Source organism: Schistocerca serialis, chromosome 6 (assembly GCF_023864345.2).
Source record: "Schistocerca serialis cubense isolate TAMUIC-IGC-003099 chromosome 6, iqSchSeri2.2, whole genome shotgun sequence".
In the NCBI taxonomy this organism is placed as follows: domain Eukaryota; kingdom Metazoa; phylum Arthropoda; class Insecta; order Orthoptera; family Acrididae; genus Schistocerca; species Schistocerca serialis.
The window spans coordinates 364,910,010-364,933,615 of NC_064643.1; the positions used below are offsets into that span (position 1 = coordinate 364,910,010).

The 23,606-nt window shown below is 41.4% G+C and overlaps 1 protein-coding gene across 1 annotated transcript in view; it reads left to right on the plus strand.

The window, feature by feature from the left end:
- Positions 1–23,606, plus strand: part of LOC126484874 (neuronal acetylcholine receptor subunit alpha-7-like) — a 392,787-nt gene that overhangs the window by 35,140 nt on the left and 334,041 nt on the right. The window contains exons 2-3 of the mRNA XM_050108470.1: positions 16,405–16,586; positions 17,994–18,038. Coding sequence (XP_049964427.1) covers positions 16,405–16,586; positions 17,994–18,038 — 227 coding nt within the window. The remainder of the gene's footprint in view (positions 1–16,404; positions 16,587–17,993; positions 18,039–23,606) is intronic.

Below are 23,606 nucleotides of genomic sequence, written 5' to 3' on the forward strand. Positions count from 1 at the left end.
CCGCCACAGAGAGGTTTGTGCCGCGACACCAGCTGTGCCTCTGACCCAGATTCTAGCAGCCGCCGGCGGGGGCGGGCTGCTGCCACATCACACGTTTATCCCACACGGGCGGGTCCCAGAATTGTTGGTACCGGAAAATTCTTCCACTAACGAGTAACATGTAGAGGTTTCTCCTCTCATTCATTGCACGAACATCAAAATAGCAGATACTGAAATAAGTAATTTCTGAAAAGAAAAATACCTGTAAGTGCTCAACAGAGGAAAGGCGACTGGACGTGGTAGTATACCTACAAAGGGTTGCCAGGTCCGTAAACAGAAAAACCGAACTAGGAATTATACAGGGTGGCGCACGAAATGTGTTACCATTTTGGCTCAAATGGCTCTGAGCACTATGCGACTTAACTTCTGAGGTCATCAGTCGCCTAGAACTTAGAACTATTTAAACCTAACTAACCAAAGGACATCACACACATCCATGGCCGAGGCAGGATTCGAACCTGCGATCGTAGCGGTCGCTCGGTTCCAGACTGTAGCGCCTAGAACCGCACGGCCACCACGGCCGGCTGTTACCATTTTGTTTTTGAATATAAACCTTATTGTCAGTACAATCCGAAAGAAACATATACTACACTGAAGAGCCGTCCATGGAGATTTGTTCTAACTCAGCACATGCTCAATATGTCCGCCATTTCGTTTCCTAACTTCCTTCAAACGAACAATGAAGTTAGTGATTACCCTACGGCACATGTTTTCCGTAATTTCACTGCAACCTTGAAGAGTAAGTCTTCTGAGCTCCATTATATCACGTGGACGTTTCGGGAAAATTTTTTCCTTTAGGTATTGGGGGGCCAATTTTGTCCGTCAATGAAGCGACCTGGAAACCTGAGTGAAATGATCCGCATATCGAAATGCTCGTGTACAAACTCCAACACAGTGTTTGCAGTATGTGACATTTCTCCATCTTGCATGAACCACTGCGTGTTGAAGGGCGAGGCAGTATCAAGAAGCTGTGGAATGAAGCTATTGCGAAGCATGCTCAAATAACGCTCGCTGTTCACAGTTTCTTCAAAGAAAAAGGGACCAATAAGTCCGTGACTGGAAATTTCTGCACACGCTGTAATCCTCGGAGCATAATGTTGTCGTTCAAGAAGCACTTGTGGGTTTTCAGTGGCTCAAAAACGTACATTTTGTTTGTTAACCACACCGTCTAAATGAAAATGCGCCTCGTCTGAAAACCAAACGTTGTTGAGAGTTTCTTCCCTATCCTCCGCCCACTGAGCAAACAGTAGTCTCTGCTGCTTCTGTTCTTCAGTGAGCTTCTGTGCACAGGTCATTTCGTATGGGTACATATGGGGGTCACTTTTATGAATGCATTGAACGAAGCGTCTGGATATTCCCAGTTGCACTGCTGCATTTCTACACGATTTCCCGGGACTTCTCTGTACAGCAACTCGTACCGCTTCAATATTCTCCGGCGAACAAACAGGCTTAGGCCGAGGTCACTTCGCTTCCAATATTGTTCCTTCCTGTACAAATTTATCGTACAACCTGTGGATGGTCTTCTTGCAAGGGACCCATTGTGTGTTAAACTGTTGTCGAAAACGCCTCTGAGTCACAACAAGGTTTTTCATTTCATGAAAAAGTAACACAATTTCCGATCGTTGCTGTGTCGTCAGTCTTCCATTGCTGCTTACTATTCTCCTAGCGGCAGTATTGTGAATTACACGTCATTTCGTAACTCATTTGTTTTTGAAAACTCTGCTGGTACTGCTGGAGAGATCCCAGCGGGATATCTAATGTGCGTCGTAAATTGTTAAAGAAACAATTGGTAACACATTTCGTGCGCCACCCTGTATTTAGCCGGACGTTTTGTCCTAAAAGTCGTTTTACTTATTTTAAATGGAGAGAGAGTCAGTTAGGTATTTTAAATACTTTATAAATAATCATTTGCAGTCTGTTTTTTGAAAAACCAACCTTAAAAGTGTTTAACCTAAAAAAAATCAGGAAACAGATTTATATGTTGGCGATATGATAGTAACTAAGTGCCCAGTGTTCTTAATTGAGGTCATATTTCTAGTTCGGTTTTATGTAAAAATAAACCAGAAGTTCTTCATTGAGCAAAATAAAAAAGTAGTAGGCTATTATTCTCTGATGTAAAACGAAATGTAGTTTAATAACTTTGATCATTTTCTTTAGAATTACGAAGAAATACCAATAATATGTAGTAAAGTATTCACATTTCTCGTTTGAAGTCACTTTAACAAGAACGTTATTTTTCTTGGAAATAATTTCGTGGTATTCTTAACGGTACAGTTTTAAATTACACAGCAACACCATTATTTTTTTGATTGTGGGGATTTGAATTTAGTGCGTTTCTTTGTCCACTGAGTGTTTACGAAAGAGAACACCCTTAGTGTGGCTGTGGCGAGTGTCAGGTTCCTTTGGAGCACGAAATAATACATCGGACACTACATAAGACCAAAAACAGACACACACGTACATACACGCCTTTGTTGTGCATTCTCTAATTCAGTGCTAAAATCCTAACAAAGGCGAGACATGTCGGACTGGTATATGTTTGGCCAGACACGACGGTAAAGAGTGAAGCACGTCGGGCTAAAGCAAGACGGCTGGCAACCCGCTACCTATATGATTCTAGATGGAGCTGCGAAAGAATCTGCTCAGCTGACTATCGTAGGTCGTTGGAGGGACGAGGCACTGCGATTTGTGCCAGCTCGGACTGATGGAAGTGTGTGTGTGCGTGAGTGTGTGTGTGCGTGTGTCTGTGTGAGCGAGAGAGAGGGGGGGGGGGGGGGAGAGAAGATCCACCTAAGAGCGGCGCGTTTCGTCAGGGAATGCTTGCTTCAGTCGACGCGAGACCGTTACAGAGTTATCCAACAAACTCCATTGGTAGACGCTACAAAAGGGGCGTTGTGCATCACTGAGATGTTGTCCCCTCTCCCAAATCAAACAACAACCACGGAGAGGTTTGCTATCTAAGTTTCAAGATAGTACTTTACAGAAAGGGTCAGACAACATGTTACTTCCTCCAACGAAATAGCCACGACGAGAAAATTCGAGAACGTAGAGCTAATGCGAAGGCTTACTGGTAATCATTCATCTCACGCGCCATTCGCGAGTGCTGTAGGGAAGCGAAGATCAGTTAGTGGTACCAGACATGCACTCCACAACACGTCGTCAGATGGCTTGCGAAATTTTGATGTAGATGAAGTATCCTAGTGACTGGAATAATGCACAGATCATTCCTGTTTTCAAGAAGATCGTTGAACAGACGTGTACAACTATATAATGACGATGCACGGTTATCAGCACCCGTACAAATTCTCAATCATTACTCAGTCCAATCTCGACACTTTCATGATCATGATGAAAGGATAAGGACAACACAAACACCCAGCCCCCGGGTGGAGAAAATCCCCATCCCGGCCCGGAATCGAACCCGGGGACTCTGTGATCCGGAGGCAGCACAACTATAGGCCTATAAGCGACGCAGGTTGGCTGTGGAACATTAGAAGTTTTATGCACGCTTATTATGATGTTTATGGAGGCAGAATATCTTCTCTGTAGGGATAAACATTGACTCCGGCAACTGCAATCATGTGGAACCCAGCTCTTTCAGTTGGCCTATGAAATCCGGAAGGCAGTATACACTGGCTCACAGCTTGGTGTCGTGTTCCTTGACACCCGGAAAGCGTTCGATGCGGTTTTTGCACTGTCAACTAATGAAGAAAATACGAGCTTATGGAGATGGCACCAGTTTTTTGATTGGAGGGAAGAGTTTGTAGCAAATAGAACAGCACTTCATTCTTAAAGGAGAGAAGTCTTGAGGCTTAAAGAGGAATTTCAGGCGTTTTCCAGGGGAGCGTTATATTACTACTCGCTATTTATGCAGAGTATTTGAGTATTATAGACACAAACGAAAATGGCGAGTAGGGGATAATGAAACAAACAAATAATCCTAATAAATGTACGTCCGAAAACCAATGGTTTCGCCTGTACGTCGTGTGCACAATTGCAGTCACGCCAATGTTACAACACTGTTAACGTCTAAGGCTACTTCTATTCCGAAGCACGGAAATTGAGACGCTGCTAAAAACCGTCGTCGGTTGATTTTGTCATCCTTCCGGATTCCTAAGTACTTCAACGTTTCAGCAACAAGTGTATCGCTTGTGGCTAGGCAATATCATGGTCTGACACGTCCCCTGATTTCAACTTGTCGGAATTTTTCTTAGGTGGGGACATTTAAAAGCTTCCAGCGCTGTTGACAGCGTCGGTGAACTTCTGGACTTTTTGAACATGTGGGGGCATCGGCAGTGAGGCGTGCTGCGGCCTGCCTTCTCACGAACGGTGACTATGTGGAACGCATGTAATGTGTTTGTCCTCAATGCATATCTGCAGTTTAAATCTTCGGAAGCTCCGTTGCAAGGTGTTCATGTACTCTGCCGTAACACGTCGTATCGGGGTGACGTTTATTGGGATTAGTTGCTTGCTTCAATGTCCTCTACTTGCCTTTTCGATTGTACCCATAACAGTGATACACGCTGTGTACGTGACATATTGTATAACGCCGGAAGCTGCATGAGGTCATACGATGATGCAGTTGCATACACAGAAGTCACGACGCAGAGAATTGTAGCGAAATGCAAGACGAGCTGCAGAGGATCGGTGCATGGTGCAGGGATTGGCAATTGATCCTCAAAAAAAAGGAGAAATGTAACGTATAGCGGATAGACAGACAAAACGATCCATATTGTAAGACGACACGAATGCCGAACAAGCACTGGAAGCACCCCCACTCATTAAACATCTCGGCAAATGTCTGCGGAGCGATTTCAAGCGGGAAGACCACATAAAACTACCCATGAGATAATGCAGACGTCAGACTGATCCATTGGAAAAATCCCTACAAAGTGCAGTCCAGCCACTAACGAGGTAGCTTGATTTGGATACTAGTTGTATGCGCTTCTCTGGTTCGGGTTTGAAACTTTGATGTCACCTCATGGCAAGAGTTGGCTAAGAGACAAATATAATTAGTTCTGAAATGTTTTATATACTGGAATTATTACTTTCAGAAAGCCATCTGTAAGAGTCTCTTAGCAGTGCCTAGTAAAAAAGCCAGGTTCTTGAGGTATGTCGGAAAAGCCATGAAATGGACTAACACTGCCAAGTAAACAGCAAACAGAGCGAAGAATTGCGTTGTTCAATCACATGCCTCAGTAGCGTTCGGTGTATCTGTAGAAAATATAATTGGACATTTGCAGATTTCGATACACGAAGGGTCTGCCGCAAAAAAATGGTAGCTCCCCTTTTCCAAACTTTCGGTGAGCAGAAGCAAAACTCAGAATTCTAAACTCATTTGAATCTTTTTTCCTGTTGTAATATCTTAATGGTTGTAATAAATACAGCAGGCTTAAAAAAATGTTCACCTTTCACGAATGGGAATGCGACTGGTGTTCACACAATTTTCACCACAAGTGATTTCTTCTCAGTGAGTGGGCTCGTATAGATCGCTAAACTCATAGCTAAATAGTCTTTCTTCTTCATAATCAAACATTATTCTCCAACAATACATACTCCTTACGATCATCAGAACGAAAAAATCTGACATGACTGAAAAATAATTCGCTGCTGATAATACGTATTACGTTCTTGTAAACAAAACACAGTAGTCTTTGACGCTACACAGAGTACCGTATCAAATACAATACTAGGGAGTGGGGTTCCATTTTGTACCATGGGACCCATGTGAAATTTTCGCACTTATATAATTTTAAGTAATGACAGTATCTGTAACAAAGTGTAATCATTTGAATAAGTGAAGTGGTGTGAATAAAGAGAAAACATCTTTAAAAACTAACCGAAGCTCATGAAATAACAATCATGAATTTATGGTATATCCTTGTAGGGTATACATTTCCAGGCACATAATTTTGAACAATTTCTTCTTTGCAGAGCATTACAATACGTCGATGTAAACAATTTTTGACGTAAGAATGTAATCTTCGTATACTTTTTATTTTTCATTTTCTTTGAGGTTTTACATGAATGTTTGTAGATTTAATTACAGTTTAAAAGGATACATACAGTTGTCCGTGTGTAAAGAAGGGATTTGATAAATTCAATCCTGCTCTTTCAAGCGTTTGTCCCTCCGACTTGGTTATAGTGATCGCAAATGCAATTTTAATGGGCAAGTGTCATCTTGTCAACCGACAAGGCGTGCTTCGATCAGATTGAGTCAAGTTTATCTGTGGTATTACAACCGATTTCCCGGTGTCACTCGGCTGAGCATTAATTACAAACAGGGGACCCGTGTAAAACTTTCGCAATTTTATAGTTGCAAATAATGAGTGTATTTGGAATAAGTGTACTCGTTGAGATAAGTTTAGTTGTGGGAATGAAAAGGTCTTTAAAAATAAACCGAACGTCGTGAAGTGATAATCACGAATTTCTGATACGTCGTTGTCTGTATAAGTTGTGTGAGTAAAATAACGAGTCTGATTCTTTATCTACAAAAGGTTTTATTCCTTTCAAATAAAAATATTGTCCCCTTCGAAGCTGTTTTCCTCGGCGGCTACACACTGGTGGAGTTGTACCCAGTTTTGACAGCAATGCTGATAGGCTTCAACTGGTAGGGCCTGTAACATGTCTGTCACATTTTTCTGAATGTTCCCCAGAGTCCCAAAACGACTTCCTTTTAAGACATTTTTCAATCTATGGAAAAGAAAGAAGTCACAAGGACTCAGATCAGGTGAATAAAGGTGCTGTGGAACAACAGGAATGCCTTTTGAGGTTAAAAATTCCCTGATGGAAGTGGCCACGTGACATGAGGCGTAGTTACGATACAGTATCCGCTTGTCTGCATGCCCGGTCTCCCTCGATTCACCTTGTTCCTTGGACTTCCATGGACATCTTTGTAAAACACTTGGTCGATGGTTTGTCCTGAAGGAAAAAATTCTTTATGCACTATACCCGCAATGTATGATTTGCTCATTCGAGCTCTTTTCGCTCCAGTAGATGCATCAGTGTACCACTCCTCACACTCCCGCTTTGTACTCAAAAGTCCAGGTTTTTACCATCACCTGTGATCACAGGACTGAACCATTAGTGGTCATTGGCAGTCCTTTCAAGAAGATCAACGCACACGTTTCTTCAAGTGTCCTCCTGATCAGTTGTGAGGTTTGTCGGCAACATTTTGGCACAAACCTTTCACATGTGCTGAACTTGTTGAAGTTGAAGGTCTCCCTGAGCGAGGTTCATCTTCAACGTGTTCTCGGTCTTCTAAAAATGATTTTTGACAGCGAAAATCTTGTACCCTTGATAAGGAATATTCCTCAAGCGCTTGTTTCAACTTTTCAAAGGTCACACTGGCGGATTACCCAAGTTTGACATAAAATTTGATGGCTTAACTTTGCTCAAGAATTCCATTGTCACATTTTCGTAACACGTAACCAAAACACCACTTCACTGATGTCCCCTCAGAAATCACGTGTGGCTGTTCGGAGCTGAAACTCGGCTTGACCACCTAAAGGGGTCAAAAACAAAAAAAAAATCAAATGGCTCTAAGCACTATGGGACTTACAATCTGAGGCCATCAGTGCCCTAGACTTTGAACTACTTAAGCCTAACTAACCTAAGGATATCACACACATCCATGCCCCAGGCAGGATTCGAGCCTGCGACCGTAGCAGCTACGCGGTTCCAGACTGAAGCGCCTAGAACCGCTCGGCCACAGCGGCTGGCTCGTCCGTCTCATTACTTTTGACACACACCTCTTACATTTCAATGGACATGATTTTGAACAAAATTCCTTACAGAGCATTACAGTAACTAAGCGTAAACGATGTCTGACGTAAGAATGAAATATTCGTATGCTTTTTGTTTTTAATTTTATTTAAGGGATATGGGCAGAGATAATGGACTGCTGGAGTTATCACAATTATTATCTGTGACAATGCTGTGTACAAATCATGCAGTTAATAAGTACTTCAAAACGAATGAAATGTTATTTATAATATGTTAATATGAAAAAGGAGTCTCTTATTTGTGATTAATAAGTTAGCTTAGCAAAATATACATATGAAGCTGGGCATCCATGATGCCCTTTTGCCTATGATGGTTAAAACTCTCTTCTATGTTAAAATTTTCCGTAGACTATAAGTTTTAGCTCAAAATCTGTAGGCAGTGTGAGAACCATTTAACAATCATTTCCAACGGTACCTCAGTCACACCTGTACGATTATTATCTGTTGAGAAAAAGTCATGTTGACTTCAGAAATAATATACACGATCACGACAGCAGACATGAGCCTGCAAACAAACAAACAAACAAATACACTGGTTGTTTCGAAGTGATAATTAAAACTCGTGCAGCCGAAAGTGTTGAAGATGTCGTCTAGCATGAAACGTCACCGGAGACAGCAAGCAATCCTGTTTGAGTCCTCCCCGAATATGAGTAGTTCCGGAATATGAGTGATGTCGCACGGCCTCACAATGCGGCGTTTGCTCGTCTGTACACTGCCAGGTTGGAAAATGCGTTATCTCCCCCGTATGGAGGTAGAAGGCATTAGGCTCCACTAACATTCAGCGTCTTGCGCTCATTAATCTGGGCGCATACTGCGCTGCACTACCCCCACCCCGGCACCCAGCTGCCCCGCCCACCAGTGCAGCGCGCTCTTTGCACGCCATTACCTGCCCAATTATCCGCAGCGCGGCGCTGCGCGTGCGCGCTCTAGGAAACGCCGCGCCGACGTGGCGGGGCTTATAAATTACGCAAACAAGCCGCCGGGTCACAAGTAATTTCCGGCTTCAAGTTTAATTTACGCGGGGCCAGGCTGCGGCGTGCTCCCTGGACTGTGAGCCGGAGATAAGGTGACGAGCAGACAGCCGCGGGCGCCACTCGGCCTCGCAGGCTTAACGAGGTCCGCGCTTTGCCGTACCGTGGCGTGAGCGCCACCAGGCTCCCTGCGCCCGGCGAATGTACTAGCTGTGGCCACGGCAGGACTACCGGGATAGTCTGTGCTTGAACAAGACTCGAACAGCTCGATCACTGTAAGTCACAGCGAGAGAAATCACGGGTTCTGCTTCATATTCCAATTGTTGCACAGCCTGGCGACTTCTGTTGATACTATCTACACGACATGATTATGATTAATCATGGAATTTAATAATAAATATAACTGTGAAACGTGTTCTCCGATATCTTCTACAGTACAAGATCAAATGGGACAACTACAGACCGGCAAGTCATGACAGACGGGATCTCTGTGTTACGATCTACACATACCAGTCACTGAATGCTGGCCGCTGTTTTGATTGGAACAGAAGTGGAATTCTTCCTACACGTCTGTCAGGGGGCCTGAACAAGACGTAATGTAGCGCTGAAACTGGTTACTCAAATAAAATAAGTGGAAATTTGGACGGCTGAAGGTGTTTTGGTTCGACGTTTTAAGTTGAACAGCCGAGGTCCCGCAACCATCTGTGTAAAGATGCACTTACGGATACTATCAGAGCTAAAGTTGGTAGCGATCGGAAGCAAGTGAATGTCGTTCCGATGAGATACACATCTTACGAGTTTTACTGGAACAGCGACTATCGACAGTAGCCGCGCTGTGGCTCTTTAGAAAAGAACAGACAGTACTTCGTCTGGTCGTGCCGCCGTAATTTATTCTAGAGATCGCACTCACAGTGAATAAATGTTATGTATCTCGTTTTTTAGGCATTTTGTTCTTGATTGATTTTCTTCCTTGTTTCATCTGAATGTTGCTACCTTGATTCCAAGCTGATTAGAAGCTGATAAATAATTTACCCGTTATTCTAATACGTTAACAAAGATCGAAGTGCACTGCAGGCAGCAGCAATTTGATGAGACGTATGCGATAAATCGCTCGTGTGTGGCAGCATGGCCGCCTGGCTGCAGTTACTAAGCGTGAATTGTGTAGTTTTGTTTCGTTTCGCTGTGCCCACGTAGTATTACGAATTTATGTTAAGATGTATACGTATCCAAGGAGCACGGACCACACTGAAAACCATAACTGATGGTGGGTTGCCACTTATATTATGAAGGAATAAAAATCTAAATACATTGGCATCCATAAATTTGTAAGTGAGCTGCTTTTGAAGTTAATGATAAAGAAGCGGAAAAAGTTCATAGTTATATTCACGAAACACTGAGCTACGCCTGTTGATTTTCACTAATTTATAAAACAAGTGAGCGCATTATTAATGTTTGTAATTTCTATTCGGAACGAGATAATATTAAATGGAGATTTCAATCTTATTGTTGAGGGCACGGCTACTGTAGAGTCCAACACCTCATATGATTTAACTCTCCATCAATTTGCAAGAGGCATGGACACCAACAGTGCTGCTAATGGTAATATTTGTTACGGCATTGAGACTGCTAAACCACTGTGCAAATACTTGTAATTTAAGTAGAAGACTGTGACATTAAACGAGAAGTGGAGATTCTGAAATGTATTTGCGAAGTACAAACCCGAAATTTGTACACAACGCATTTGCCGTCAATGAAAAGCGTGGTGTATTCTGTAACATAGCACGCGGTTCCAAAGAAAAACGTCACAAACAAAGTTTAATGAATTTAAACTTTTTTGTTGTTTATGCTTTTCGCCTTATTTGATGGCAAATCTTCCAGAGCTTTGTTAAGCTCGATTCTAAATTGTATCCCCTACTATCTTTCACAAAGACTTACAATTCGTCTTCAATTCCGTCATCAGATAGTTCCTTCCCCTCGTAGAGGCCTATAAATGGACTCTTTCTACCAGTCAGTTCTTCCCACTACTTTTGACAGTGTAAATCCTCTTGCAATCTTGACTGAAGCGTTTCATCTACATCTACATTCATACTTCGCAAGGCACCGTATGGTGCCTGGCGGAGAGTACCTTGTACCTCTACTCATTTCTTATACTGCCCCACCTGCAAATAGAGCGAGGGAAAAACAACTGTCTATGCGCATCCGTACGGGCCCCAATTTCTAGTATCTGATCTTCGTGGCCGTTACGCTGAATGTACGTTGTCGGCAGTAGAATCGTTCGGCCGTCAGCTTCAAATGCCGTTCTCGACATTTTCTCAGTAGTGTTTCGCCAAAAATATGTAGCCTTCCTTCCAGAGATTGCCACTTGATTTCACGAAGAGTCTCCATAAAACTTGCGTGTTGATCTAAACTACTGGTAACAAATCTAGCAGCCCGCCTCTGACTTGCTTCGATGTCGTCCTTTAATCCGACCTGGTGGGGATACCATATACTCGAGCAGTACTCAAGAATGGGTCGCACATATTGAATACGAGGTATTCTTGTACACGAGGTATTCTCCTAATATACCAAAGCCTTCTCTACAGCTATCCCTACATGCTCGTTCTATTTCATATTGCATTGCAACATTATGCCTAGATAATTTATCGACGTGATAGTGTCAAGCGTTACACTACTTATGCCGTATTCTCATATTACGGGATTGTTTTTCGTTCTCATCGGCATTAATTCACATTTTTCTGTATTTAGAGCATACTGCTATTTATCAAACTATCTAGAAATTTTTTCTGTGTCATCTTGTATCCTCCTACAGTTTCTCAACGACGACACTTTCCCTTACACCACAGCATCATCAGTAAACAGCCGCAGATTGCTGCTCCCCCTGTTTGTCATTGCATTACGCCGGAGGTTGTTTTGACCTTTCTGTTCCTGATTCTATCGTTTCTATGACCACTTCTGTTTCTATTTCACCACGTCGCCTGCAACCGCTTCCCTTTAGGCTCTTTACACTTACTGATTATTTCATTCCTAAGTGACTTACACAGTTGTATTTCCGCCTTTACATAGCATTTCTGCACTTCTTTGTTTCGATAAACAGTTGAAGTGTTTCTTCTGTTACCCAAGGTTTCTTCGCAGTTACCTTCCTTTTTTTATTCACGTGTGTCCAACAACAGCGATTGATCATTTTAGAAATCTCGATTCCTCGTCAGCTGAACCGCATATGTGGTGTCCATTACCACAGTATCAGTCTTCTGGCTGGTTTGAGGTGGCCTACAACGAATTCCTCTCTTGTTTCAAACTCTTGATTTCAGGGCAGCACTTGCACTTTAAGCTCGCAATTACTTGTTGGATGCATTTAAATCCCTGTCTTCCCTTACAATTTTACCCTCTACATCTCCCTCTAGCACCAAGGAAATTATTTTCTTCTGTTTTCACACATCTCCTATCATCCTGTCCCTTTATCCTTCTAGTGTTGGCCGTATGTTCCTTTCTTCGCCGATTCTGCGGAAGACCTCCTCATTTCCTAACGGTCCATCTAATTTTCAACATTCCTCTGTAGCATCACGTCTCAGGCGCTTCATTTCTCTTCGTTTCCGGTTTTCACACAGTCCACGTTTCACCACCACGAAATTCTGTGCTTCAAACATACATTCTGAGAAATTTCTTCCTCACATTAAAGCCTATGTGTGACAACAGTAGACTTTTCTTGCCCTCGCTGTCTGTCATAACCTACTTTTTATGTCCTGCTTGTTTCTTCCGTCGTTTCTGCTTTGGCTTCAAAGGTAGCAGAATTATTTAATGCCGTCAACTTCGTGGTTCCAAATTCGGAAGTTAACTTTATCGATAATCACAATTTTGCTGCTCCTCATTACTTTCGTTTTTCTTCGGCTCTCAACCATATTCTGAGACAGTTCTTTCTATTCAGTCCCGCAATTCTGCTTCATTTTCAGTGAACCTTATGACTGATTTCATTTCACCCTCAAATTTAGTCCCACTCTTGATCCTTTGTTTCATTTCCAACATTAATTCTTCGATGTGTAGGCTAGAGAACTTCGCACGCACATCCTCTTCAGCAGTTCAGTATTGCACTTCTTTACACATTGATTGTTCATCATTACTAAATTGTGATCGGCATCTATATCTTCTTCTGTATACGCCTTATAATCATATATCTCATACAAGAACAATTGTTTTTGGGGTCGGCTTGTTCTGTATTCTTCCGGTAGGAGATGTCACCCTAGTTCTGCCGACGGCCTTGGCAGAAGAGGGCGGATAGTAATTCTGTCACTGAACTGTTCAAAACAACTCACCATCTGCCCTGGATCCCCGATTATGACGAATCCCACTCCCGTTGCAATATTTTCTGCTGTTGATGTGAACCAGTACTCATTTGACCATAAATTCTTCTTTCCATTTCATTTCACCGGCATTCACTATAATTGGATCGAGCCTTTTCATTTCCCTTTTCCAGGTTTTGTAGCTTCCACATTCAAAGTTCTGACATTCCCTGTGCCGTGTTGTAGAATGACACTCCGTTTGTCATATCATCTATTTCTCATGGCCACCTCCCCTTTGCCAGCCCCGTCCCGGATATCCGAATGGGAGACTAATCCGGCATCTTTTGGCAGTAGAGAAATCATCAAGACACTTTCATCAGTTACAGGCTACATGTCCTATGGTCACACATTACTTGTCTTCATTGCGGTGGCTTCGATTGCCCTCTACATCCTCATGCCGTTGATCATTGCTGGTTCTTCCTCCATTTAGTGAAAGTTTCCTATCCCAACGGAAAGAAGACCGCTGCCACCTCTATCCGCTCCTCCGCCCTCTTCTGCCAAGGCCGTCGGAAGAGCTAGGGTGACATCTCCTACCGAAAGTTTTAAGATGCCACTGTTGATGATACCTCCTTAAAATTTAAGCAGTGGATGGGATCGTGCCCGACACGTAAGATGTTTTGGTTGACAGATTCACGTTTTTTTTCTTTACATTTTCTTTTATTAATGTTGTTTTTTCTAACGTAATGAATTTTCACTTTCTGTTTGTGTGTTACCATGGTACAATTAGGGACTAACAACGAGAAGAAAATTTGGTGGGTCTGCAGAACATTAGTAAAATGGCTTGCGCAACCTGGTACCACAAAACTTGCACAGACTAGAACATGGTGAACGGGGAGAGCTCGTTGTGAAAGCGTATAAGGAATATAGTCATGGGCATACAATGTCCGCCATTGTTATAGAAGCAATAAAGCCAGTATAGTATCTGGTAAATGTCTACATGGCTTAATTCAAAACCTTAACGAATGTTTCGACAGTTGTGTATGGCAGCGGATATAAAAAACGGTCTTTGTTGCGTGGAAAATTCTGAAAACAAAGGTAAGGGGTGAAATAATACACACATCAAAAAAAGTTTCGCGTCGCCCTGGTTCCCAGAACTCCTGAAGATAGAAGTTGACTGTGCATATTGTATCACAGACACAGCCCTTGACTGTTCAGAGGTGTCACTAAATCCGCCCAAAGATGTAAACAAACATGCATGAGCAGCGCCTATTAGACGGAGGGGGTCCAACAGCCGATCATTTCCAGTCAATCCACCAGGAAGAAGATACACGGCTCGTGTTTTCTGTAGTCCAACCATGCCTAGAAGGTCAATATCGCGGTTGGATCACGTCCGCATTATTACTTTGTGCCAGGAAGGGCTCTCAACCAGGGAAGTGCCCAGGCACCTCGGAGCGAACCAAACTGATTTTTTTCGGAGTTGGAGGAGATACAGAGAGACAGTAACTGCCTCACTCAGGCCGCCAAAGGGCTACTACGGCAGTGGATGACCGCTACCTACGGATTATGTCTCGGAGGAACCCTGAAAGCAACGCCACCATGTTAAATAACGCTTTTCGTGCAGCTACAGGACACCGTGTTAAGTCTCAAGCTGCACGCAATAGGCTGCATGATGCGCAACTTCACTCCCGACGTCAATGGCGAGGTCCATCTTTGCAACCACGACACCATACAGCGCGGTACAGATGGGAGCAGAAACATTCCGAACAGACCGCTCAGGATTGGCATCACGTATCTTCACCGATGAGTGTCGCATATGCCCTCAACCAGTCGTGTCTGGAGGCAACCCGGTCAGGCTGAACGCCTTAAACACAATGTCCAGCGAGTGCAGCAAGGCGGAGGTTCCCCCTTTTTGTTGGTTACATTTCATGTGGAGCCGACTTACGCCGCTGTAATGGCTGTACGATACGTGAATGCCATCCTCCGACCGATAGTGCAACCATATCGGCAACATATTGGCGAGGCATTCGTCTTCATGGACGACATTTCGCGCCCCCATCGTGCACATCTTGTGAATAACTTCCTTCAGGATAGCGACGTCACTCGACTAGAGTGGCCAGCATGTTCTCCAAACATGAACTATACCGAATATGCCTGGGAATGATTGAAAAGGGCTGTTTATGGATGACGTGATCCACCAACCACTCTGAGGGATCTACGCCGAATCGCCGTTGAAGAGTGGGACAATCTGGTCAAACAGTGCCTTGATGAACTTGCGGATGGTATGCCACGACGAATACAGGCATGCATCAATGCAAGAGGAAGTGCTACTGGGTATTAGAGGTACCGGTGTGTACAGCAATCTGGACCACCACCTCTGAAGCTCTCGCTGTATGGTGGTACAACAGGCAATGTGTGGTTTTCATGAGCAATAAAAGGGGCGGAAATGATGTTTATGTTGATTTCTATTCCAATTTTCTGTAGAGGTTACGGAACTCTTGTAACCGAGGCGATTTAAAACTTTTTTTGATGTGTGTATGTTTCAATGTTGGTGTGATTAGCACAACTAAAATAATGGATAAATTAGGCATTCGGCCAGGGAGTAACATGATTAAAGCCATGACCATCTTGGATTGTCGGCAGATGGCCAAAGTAGAAAGATTTACTGAGGTCACTTTTGAGGACTCCAGAGTAAGAAAGAGACTTTTAAAAAAAAAGAGTACAGATGACAGAAAATCAGATAGTCAAGAAGAATAATCAGCTGTAGTGTACTGAAATGTGACAGTGACACATTCTTTTCTAATTTTCCGGAACTTACGTTTCCATATTCGCTACGTTTCCATCTATGTTCACCAAACTTCTCCCAGTTAACGTTTACGGCAGTATCATTATATTATGCCTAATACTGCCTATAAATGTTCTGATGTGGACATACAGCAAATCATTGAAAACAGAAATGTTTGTACCCCATCAGCTGCTGTATAAACTGTACTTACATGTGCTGCTGGTTTCTATTTATGTGCACCATCTTCTGGCACTTGATACATGTAAACAAAACACTTAACAACGTCAGTGTATTGCAAAAATTCTAATACTACCACCGATATTTAGTTACTGAGCAAAAAGTCGATTTAGCACCTTGCTTTCCGTTGTTAACTAATTTTAACCACTTCGTCTGTGCCTCAGAAATGCATATTTTGCTTCGCTTGGCAGGTTGTGAAATATTTTTGCAAGGTGGTCCACCACAGCTGCGATTCATTTAATCAAAGAAATTTTTGTATACGCCATCAGCGTTATTGAGATGCGCTGCTGTTTCGATCTAATTGGTCTCTTTCCCAGACGACTTGGGGCTAATTCGGCGCCTTGCTTGTTTATTTCCAGAGTCACTCCAGGGGCCCCACGAGAAACGATTGCTGCACACCCTGCTGGACCACTACAACGTCCTGGAGCGGCCCGTCGCCAATGAGTCCGATCCACTACAGCTAAGTTTTGGTTTGACCCTCATGCAGATCATCGACGTGGTGAGTGTCTGTTTCCCCAGTCCCAAAACTAATCCCACTTTCTGCAAGTCACGCTGTGTGATTTGTACTTATTATTTTGATGCCCAAAATATTATACTTTGCTTTGATTAAATTCGCTTGTGTATCTTTTCGTAGCCAATTGTACAACAGCACTTATTACGTTTTGTATCGAGTATACCCGAAATATTAAGTTTTTCTATTATCATGTGTTTTTTCTCAATTCCATAACATGATTTATTTCATAATATTACAAATAACTGATTTAGCACATTAGTCCTGTTATTTAAATGTGTTACGATGTTTTCATGTTTTACAACTGAATTTTTGACAGTGAATAGAAGATCTGTGTTCTTAAATGCGTCGCTCTCGTGGTCTTTCGACAGACAACGAAACTGCACTGGTTACCAGATGAATCAGTTGTATATATTTTGTATTGATATATCCATGTTACTTAAGACATATTGTCTAAAACTAGTCTGAAAGAGTACTCGAGTTAAATAACAGAAACTTAAAAATAAATTAATTTTTGGAAATAATGCTGTAATTTTTGCTGTTTAGAGTACTTCAGCAGACATCTGTCTGCCATCGTGGAGAAAAGAACTTTTCTCTTTTTGCCTTTTTCAATATAACTTTAACGATATAATAATTTTCCTCTACAGGATGAAAAGAACCAAATCCTTACCACAAACGCTTGGTTAAATTTGGTAAGTTCTGTGTTGGTATAGGGATGTATGCGATAAGCCTCTATTACTCACGAAACTAGATGGTACAACTTAGTTAAATTGTGAACAAACTAAAATCCTATATTTCCTGTCTAAGCGAAGCAATAAACGTTAAAGCTTATGCTATTGTTAAATCCTTTCAGAGCTACCGTAAATGGCAACAGTCACGATCTTCGATATTACTCCTCGAACATTCATGAAAATTGAACAATTCCTTAACAGCCTCTCTTTTTTCAAAACGAACAAAAGCTGAAAACTTATGTTTCATTTGCAAACAAGACAAAATTTAGTTTCGTGTGCAAATGTGGCTATCTGTGCTATTGGCCGAACGATTTTTAAAACTGGCCTACAAGTTTTTTAATATGTTTATACAAAATTTTTGATTGACTCTGAGCTTCCACGTGAAAGATTTGTGTCCCCGTCCACTTACGAAAACAATATTTGCAACAACAAAAAATTTGGAGGCTGGTAATGCAGGCTTGGCAATAGAAATTAATTTTTGTTGCCAAGTCTCAATGCTTCAGTGTTGTCGAGCTTGTGAGAGGTGGTCTTAATCTCTGGAAGCTTTTCAATTTGAAATTCTCAGACATTTCTCTCACAAGGTCTATGCGTATGGTTTTGGTGTTTGCATTGTAACAATTGTAAACTAACATAAGCACATTTTCTTCTCATTGCATGTTAATAGGATGAGAAGAATCAGCTTCTAATAACAAACATATGGTTAAAACTGGTAAGTCAATTAACTCAAAACGAAACTTTTTAAACAAGAGGATAAAAAAAGTTGAGGCAAAGCGAAAATTGTAATTCAATTCATATGTGCTGAACGTAAAAAACGACTGACTTTTCACTAGTTTGTGTTCGCTTATTCACAACTTTTTCTATCCTCGCTACCTAAATTATTCTTTTAACTTATTTGGGAGATATAACCGTTAGAATGAAGAAAGTCACTTGTTTGGCGTATGAAACCTGCATGGACATATTAAAAGAAACGCCAAGTATTCCACATACGTAGCTTGACATTCTTGTCCGATATTTGCAAATATAATTTCTGTGTCGTATTGTTAATATTTTGCTTCAACTTACGCCATTTTGTAATTATGTCTCGTTCGTTACAATTTCCTGTATACTTAGGCAATGTAGATGCACTTTTCTATTTATTACCATTTTAACGACAATCAGTGGTTAAATAAGTTCGTGTAAACAATTAGTATGTGAATTCACTCACAAATTAGAGACTACAGCGCAGAACCCGTTTATACCCCTCTTAGACAGTAAATTGGTGCATTAATATGTGTTTAATAAGAAAAAAATTCAATTTTCACACTGACTTCTGTAAAGTCGTAGAAAATATCCGTTGATGCGGTTTGATAAAAAAAATGTAGTAGGGCGTCAATTTAACTTTACTCAGGTATTGGGAAGCTTTTTCGTGAACTGGCAAACACTACGTTTCATGGGATGGGCGCTAAGAAAAATTCTGAACTGAAAAATAATTTTAAATATCCCTGTAAAAAATAAAGGGTTTCTAAAAGTCTTATTTTAAGAAAGACTTTAAAGAAGACTCGTGTATGTATCTAAGATGAAATGAGATAAACTAACTTTAAACACCTCTGCTATAAACCAAAGAACACAAAGCGATAAAAATAATCAATTCATATCTGATTTAAACTGTAGATGTATATTTCTGTTCTGCAAGTTTATCTTTGTATATAGTATTGTAAATATCTGTAGTGTATTACCTGAGGTAAGTAGCAGCAATATGGCATGCGTTTGTAGTTTAAGACTAGTCGTACACCTACTGCATGGGAGTTAAGAAAGTAGTGTAACTGTTGGCCTGTAGTTGCTTAGCCTGCAACGCCTAGTGAAGCTTCGAAGGAGGGACGACCTCTGCTTCCCGCGGTTTTCTGTCGGGAATTGATTAACGTCTTTTCTAAGTAAGATATCCTGCATGTCCGAAATTCCGTTTATAGAAATAATTATCCCCGAATGAACACACTACACCGATCTCAGCCTGCTTCATGTTTGAAGTTTGGGCGACGAACGTCTACCGGTGTTGATTATTCCTCTTGTTTCGGAACAACGTCATGTTGTAAAATAAGCCTAGGTTTCGAGTATCATAGACTATGTCTTTAATGACACCACGTCCGTGCAGCTTTTTATTCTCAACTGGGTCTCAATCTCTTGTATAATTATGTAATTAGAGAGCCTTTGTAGTGTGCATTTCGAAGGCTTAGGTTCCTTTTCTCTCACCAAGACCCTTTCCTGCTCCATTGGCGAACTGTCCGAGGGGAAGAAAAACTCTTATGCCGCCGTACGCATGAGAAAAACATACTTTTGGGCGCTCGGTATTGTGGTCTCCACCACACACATGCGCACACACTCACTCAGTAACACACACACACACACACACACACACACACACACACACACACACACACACACACACACAATATTATGGGACAAGTGTGACTGATATTGATAAAAAGATAAATTTTATTATTAAAATACACAACATAACTTGGATGCCCCTTATATTGCACATGTCGTTAAACGTATCTAAAAAGGTTTACGAATTTGTAATTAGGTTCTCTTAGTTCAACCCCGTCAGCCGGACATGACAGTTACGTATGATAACACCAGTTTCCGCTGACAACAGAGATCGGTTTAATGTCAGAGACAGATATATCATTGGTTCTAAATATTTATACGAAACTACTATCGGATTTCGGAGAGTAGACAAAAATCACTATTTTATTTGGAATACCAAGATTCATACCGCACTCTGCAATCTCAGTCAACAACATAGACATGTGAAATCCTCCCACCCTTGTCTGTCGCAATTCATGGTAGCGGTATTGATTTATAATTCAAGTTACACCATAGGCTAACAGCACTTGAAGGGCTGATATTAGTCATGGACGGATATATGCAGTATTAAAGCGCTGTGTGCACTGTGACTTCTCAAGCGCCTCAGAGAAATGCGAAGACATGGAACAATAAATGGCAGTACATTCGTCTTAGTCACCAATACATTTTTTTTAAATTTATCATCTCATTACGCGTTTCGGAATAATCCCATCATCAAACCTGTGGTATAAAAACACAATACAGGACATGATGTTGAGAGGCATACACGTACATTGCAACAATGTAGTGAAGCTGAGAAAATGCGTGTCGTCCGCCGTTGCCTCCTACTCCACTCCGAAACACCATCAGTGCCCAAAATCCAAAATGACACAGCCAGTTCGAAGTGGCACAAAGTAAACAGTTTTACCAGTAGGTGGCCTTAGTGGCAGTAAGCCTATGACAATCGCAAACTTATACAACACTTTCAAAAAGTACTTGCCTTTTTTAACATACACGCTGTGCTGTATATAAAAGGTGTGCTGCTAAATTAACCACCTTGAACAAGGCTGCAGTTACTACATTCCAAGCTGCTACAGTCTGAACATAAGAAGTGACTCTAGTCGAAACAGCTCCGTACATAAATTTTATCCAAAACGTTAAAAGCAATTTTAAGTGGCACATCAAAATTACAAACAGCTCAATAAATATGAGCCTTAAACTGTGGAAGGAAAGCAGAGCAGACAGTTCAAGTGTGCTTACAAGGCAGCACAACCAGTTATGCCCTGGTAACTGGTAATGCTTGTAACATCGATATCGGCCATTACAGTTACACTGCACAGACTGTCAGTAATTGTAGTTAAAACTTCTTACCAAAAAAAGCCGTATTTGCAATGCTTCAGGATGCTGTGATTAAAACCACACATATAGCGAATAAGGGGCTGTTCAATACCCCAAATTCAAACAACTATTTAAACAACAGTATATGACAGTGAAATTGTTAAAAAAACGTCTCTGCAGATTGGTTGAAATTTTGACTGGTATGCACTATTGTGTGCAGACAATGTAACTCTCATGTACTGTTATTTACATTTTTCATTGAAACTGGCGTAGTGAACATGTACAATATTTGTGAGTTTAGTCACAGCAGGCTGAAGCACTGCAGCTATGGCCTTGTAGAGAGGAATTTTTAACTATTGTTATTTTTGTGGAGAAATTGTAATGACCGATGTCGATGCTGAAAGCATTACCTGGTAACAGGGCATCACTGCCACCGCTCCCTTGTACACACACTAAGTGTCCGCGCTGCTTTCCTTCTACATTTTAAGGTTCATGTTTATTGAGCTGTTTGTCGTTTTGATCTGCCACCTAACATTGCTTTTAACGTTTTGGAAGGAATTTATGTACTACGCTGTTTCACAATCTAGCAGCTTCGAATATAATATCTGCAGCCTTGTTGCAATGTGATTATTTTAATAACAAAATATTTATATACAGCATAGTATGGAAGTTAAATAATACATGTACTTCTTTTACAGGCTTAGCGTAGTGTGCATTGACTTCGACTGGTACGTTTCTGAGATTCACTGGGTTTTTTAGTGTATGTCTGTTAATATCTTGTCTTGCATCGGATCTTTCATACCACAGTTCTGATGACGGGGTCATCCAGAAACACGAAATGAAATTATGAATAAGAAAGTATATTGGTGACCAAGACCAGTGTATTACTAATCAGTGCTAAGCATACCCGCTGATCTCCTGAGAGACTGCTTGTTTAAAGTAACGAAACACAGAAATGTTCTCCACCTAATTTTCAAGTGGTAAAACATCAAATAAAAATTAAAAGCTGCTATCATTTGAGCACATCAGCCTTGAGTTCAACTTTTATCTGTTCAACGCAACACACAAAGCTATACGATAATTAGAGTATTGTGCAGCTAGTTCCAAAAAAATAGAACTGCACCGAAACACAGTGCGATAAATTGTGATGGAGACCACATACTATGATGGCAGAAAGATAGGACCATCTTGCAACACGATGTAGTCACCAGGGAGATTAAGCATATATTTAACCACAACTTCTACAATGAAGCAGTTACACGGTGAAGCAGAGCCACAATTTACAACCCAGTTTTAATCGCGAATGTATTCCTCCGTGCTGCGTCACTGAATTCTTCGTGCAGACTACGCCGCCGCGATTACAAGGTTGCTGCATCTTGGCGTATTTAACTGATAGCTATTAGGCTGCAGCTGTAGCATGAGGTTATCCTTAGAGCCGAAAAACACAGCGTTGAAACTTTGTAACGCTAATCATGAACAGCGGACGGACAAAACTTTTAATGCCATTTTGCACAATTTGTTAGTGATCGCTTTTCGATTCGAAGATACTTCACGCATTTTTGCAACACAAACCAAATACGTGACCACCCCGACACAGCCGAAGGGACAGAGAAAGCGACCTTCCGATGATAATCGAAACAGGAACTGCATGGGATAGCGTTTACTGCGGCGATAAACGTCCAATACTTTCATTCCAGTGTTTCAGCATGCATCGGCGCACTATTGCCCCCCCCCCCCCCCCAAAAGAAAAACCTTTACAGCACGCATCTCCGTTAGAAAAATTGTACACATAAGTCATGTCTTTAGGAGAAAAGAGACGTAAATGAAGACAGTGGCCCTAATACCAGAACGTTTTTGAGTGTATTACATGTTCTAACTTCGGGAGTTACATGTACCAAACCTGGAAATGGCATTCATTAATTAAAAAAGAACCTTTTGACACTCTGTTGATGACTGTGACAAGTATGTTAGGTTTCAAGCGATCCTTCAGTTGAAAGCTTATTCATGATCAGGACGACTGCAATAGGCGGTACAAGGAAGGAAATGTCCTTCGTAAGTGCAATGCTGTTGAAAGTTGGGAAATTTTGTGAATTACATGACTTACGGGAACACAACCAACAAGAAGGCCGAATATATTCGCAAGAACTGTGTTTTTAGCCAAAGAGATGAGGCAGGTTTTATAAGAAATTGAAGAGTCACTGGACCTTACGAAGGTAAATTCGTCGCATTCATCAATTACTTAACATTGCATGTCAAATGGTGATAAAAGCATCATATGTAGACTGAGATATGTTTTGTTCTTTGAGCACTGTGTCCTGAAATTTCCTCTGGTATCTTTCTTGTAATCACGTAATACATACATGGACTGATAGGAGTGGGTCTGGTAAAATTTTAGAAAATTGCTTCTACCTCTTCTTATTCAATTCACGGAGTAGGTTTACCGTCTGATCCTTCTTCACTGACGCTATTTGTCCATCGGATATCCTAATCCGCTCTTTCATGTTAGTTTGTTTAACTGAGCTTTAATCTCATTCTATTGATAAGTTGCTCTCATTTTATGCATCTTTGCTACATTTTTTTAATTACACAGTGTATACGTACTTTGTTCTCTTATAAT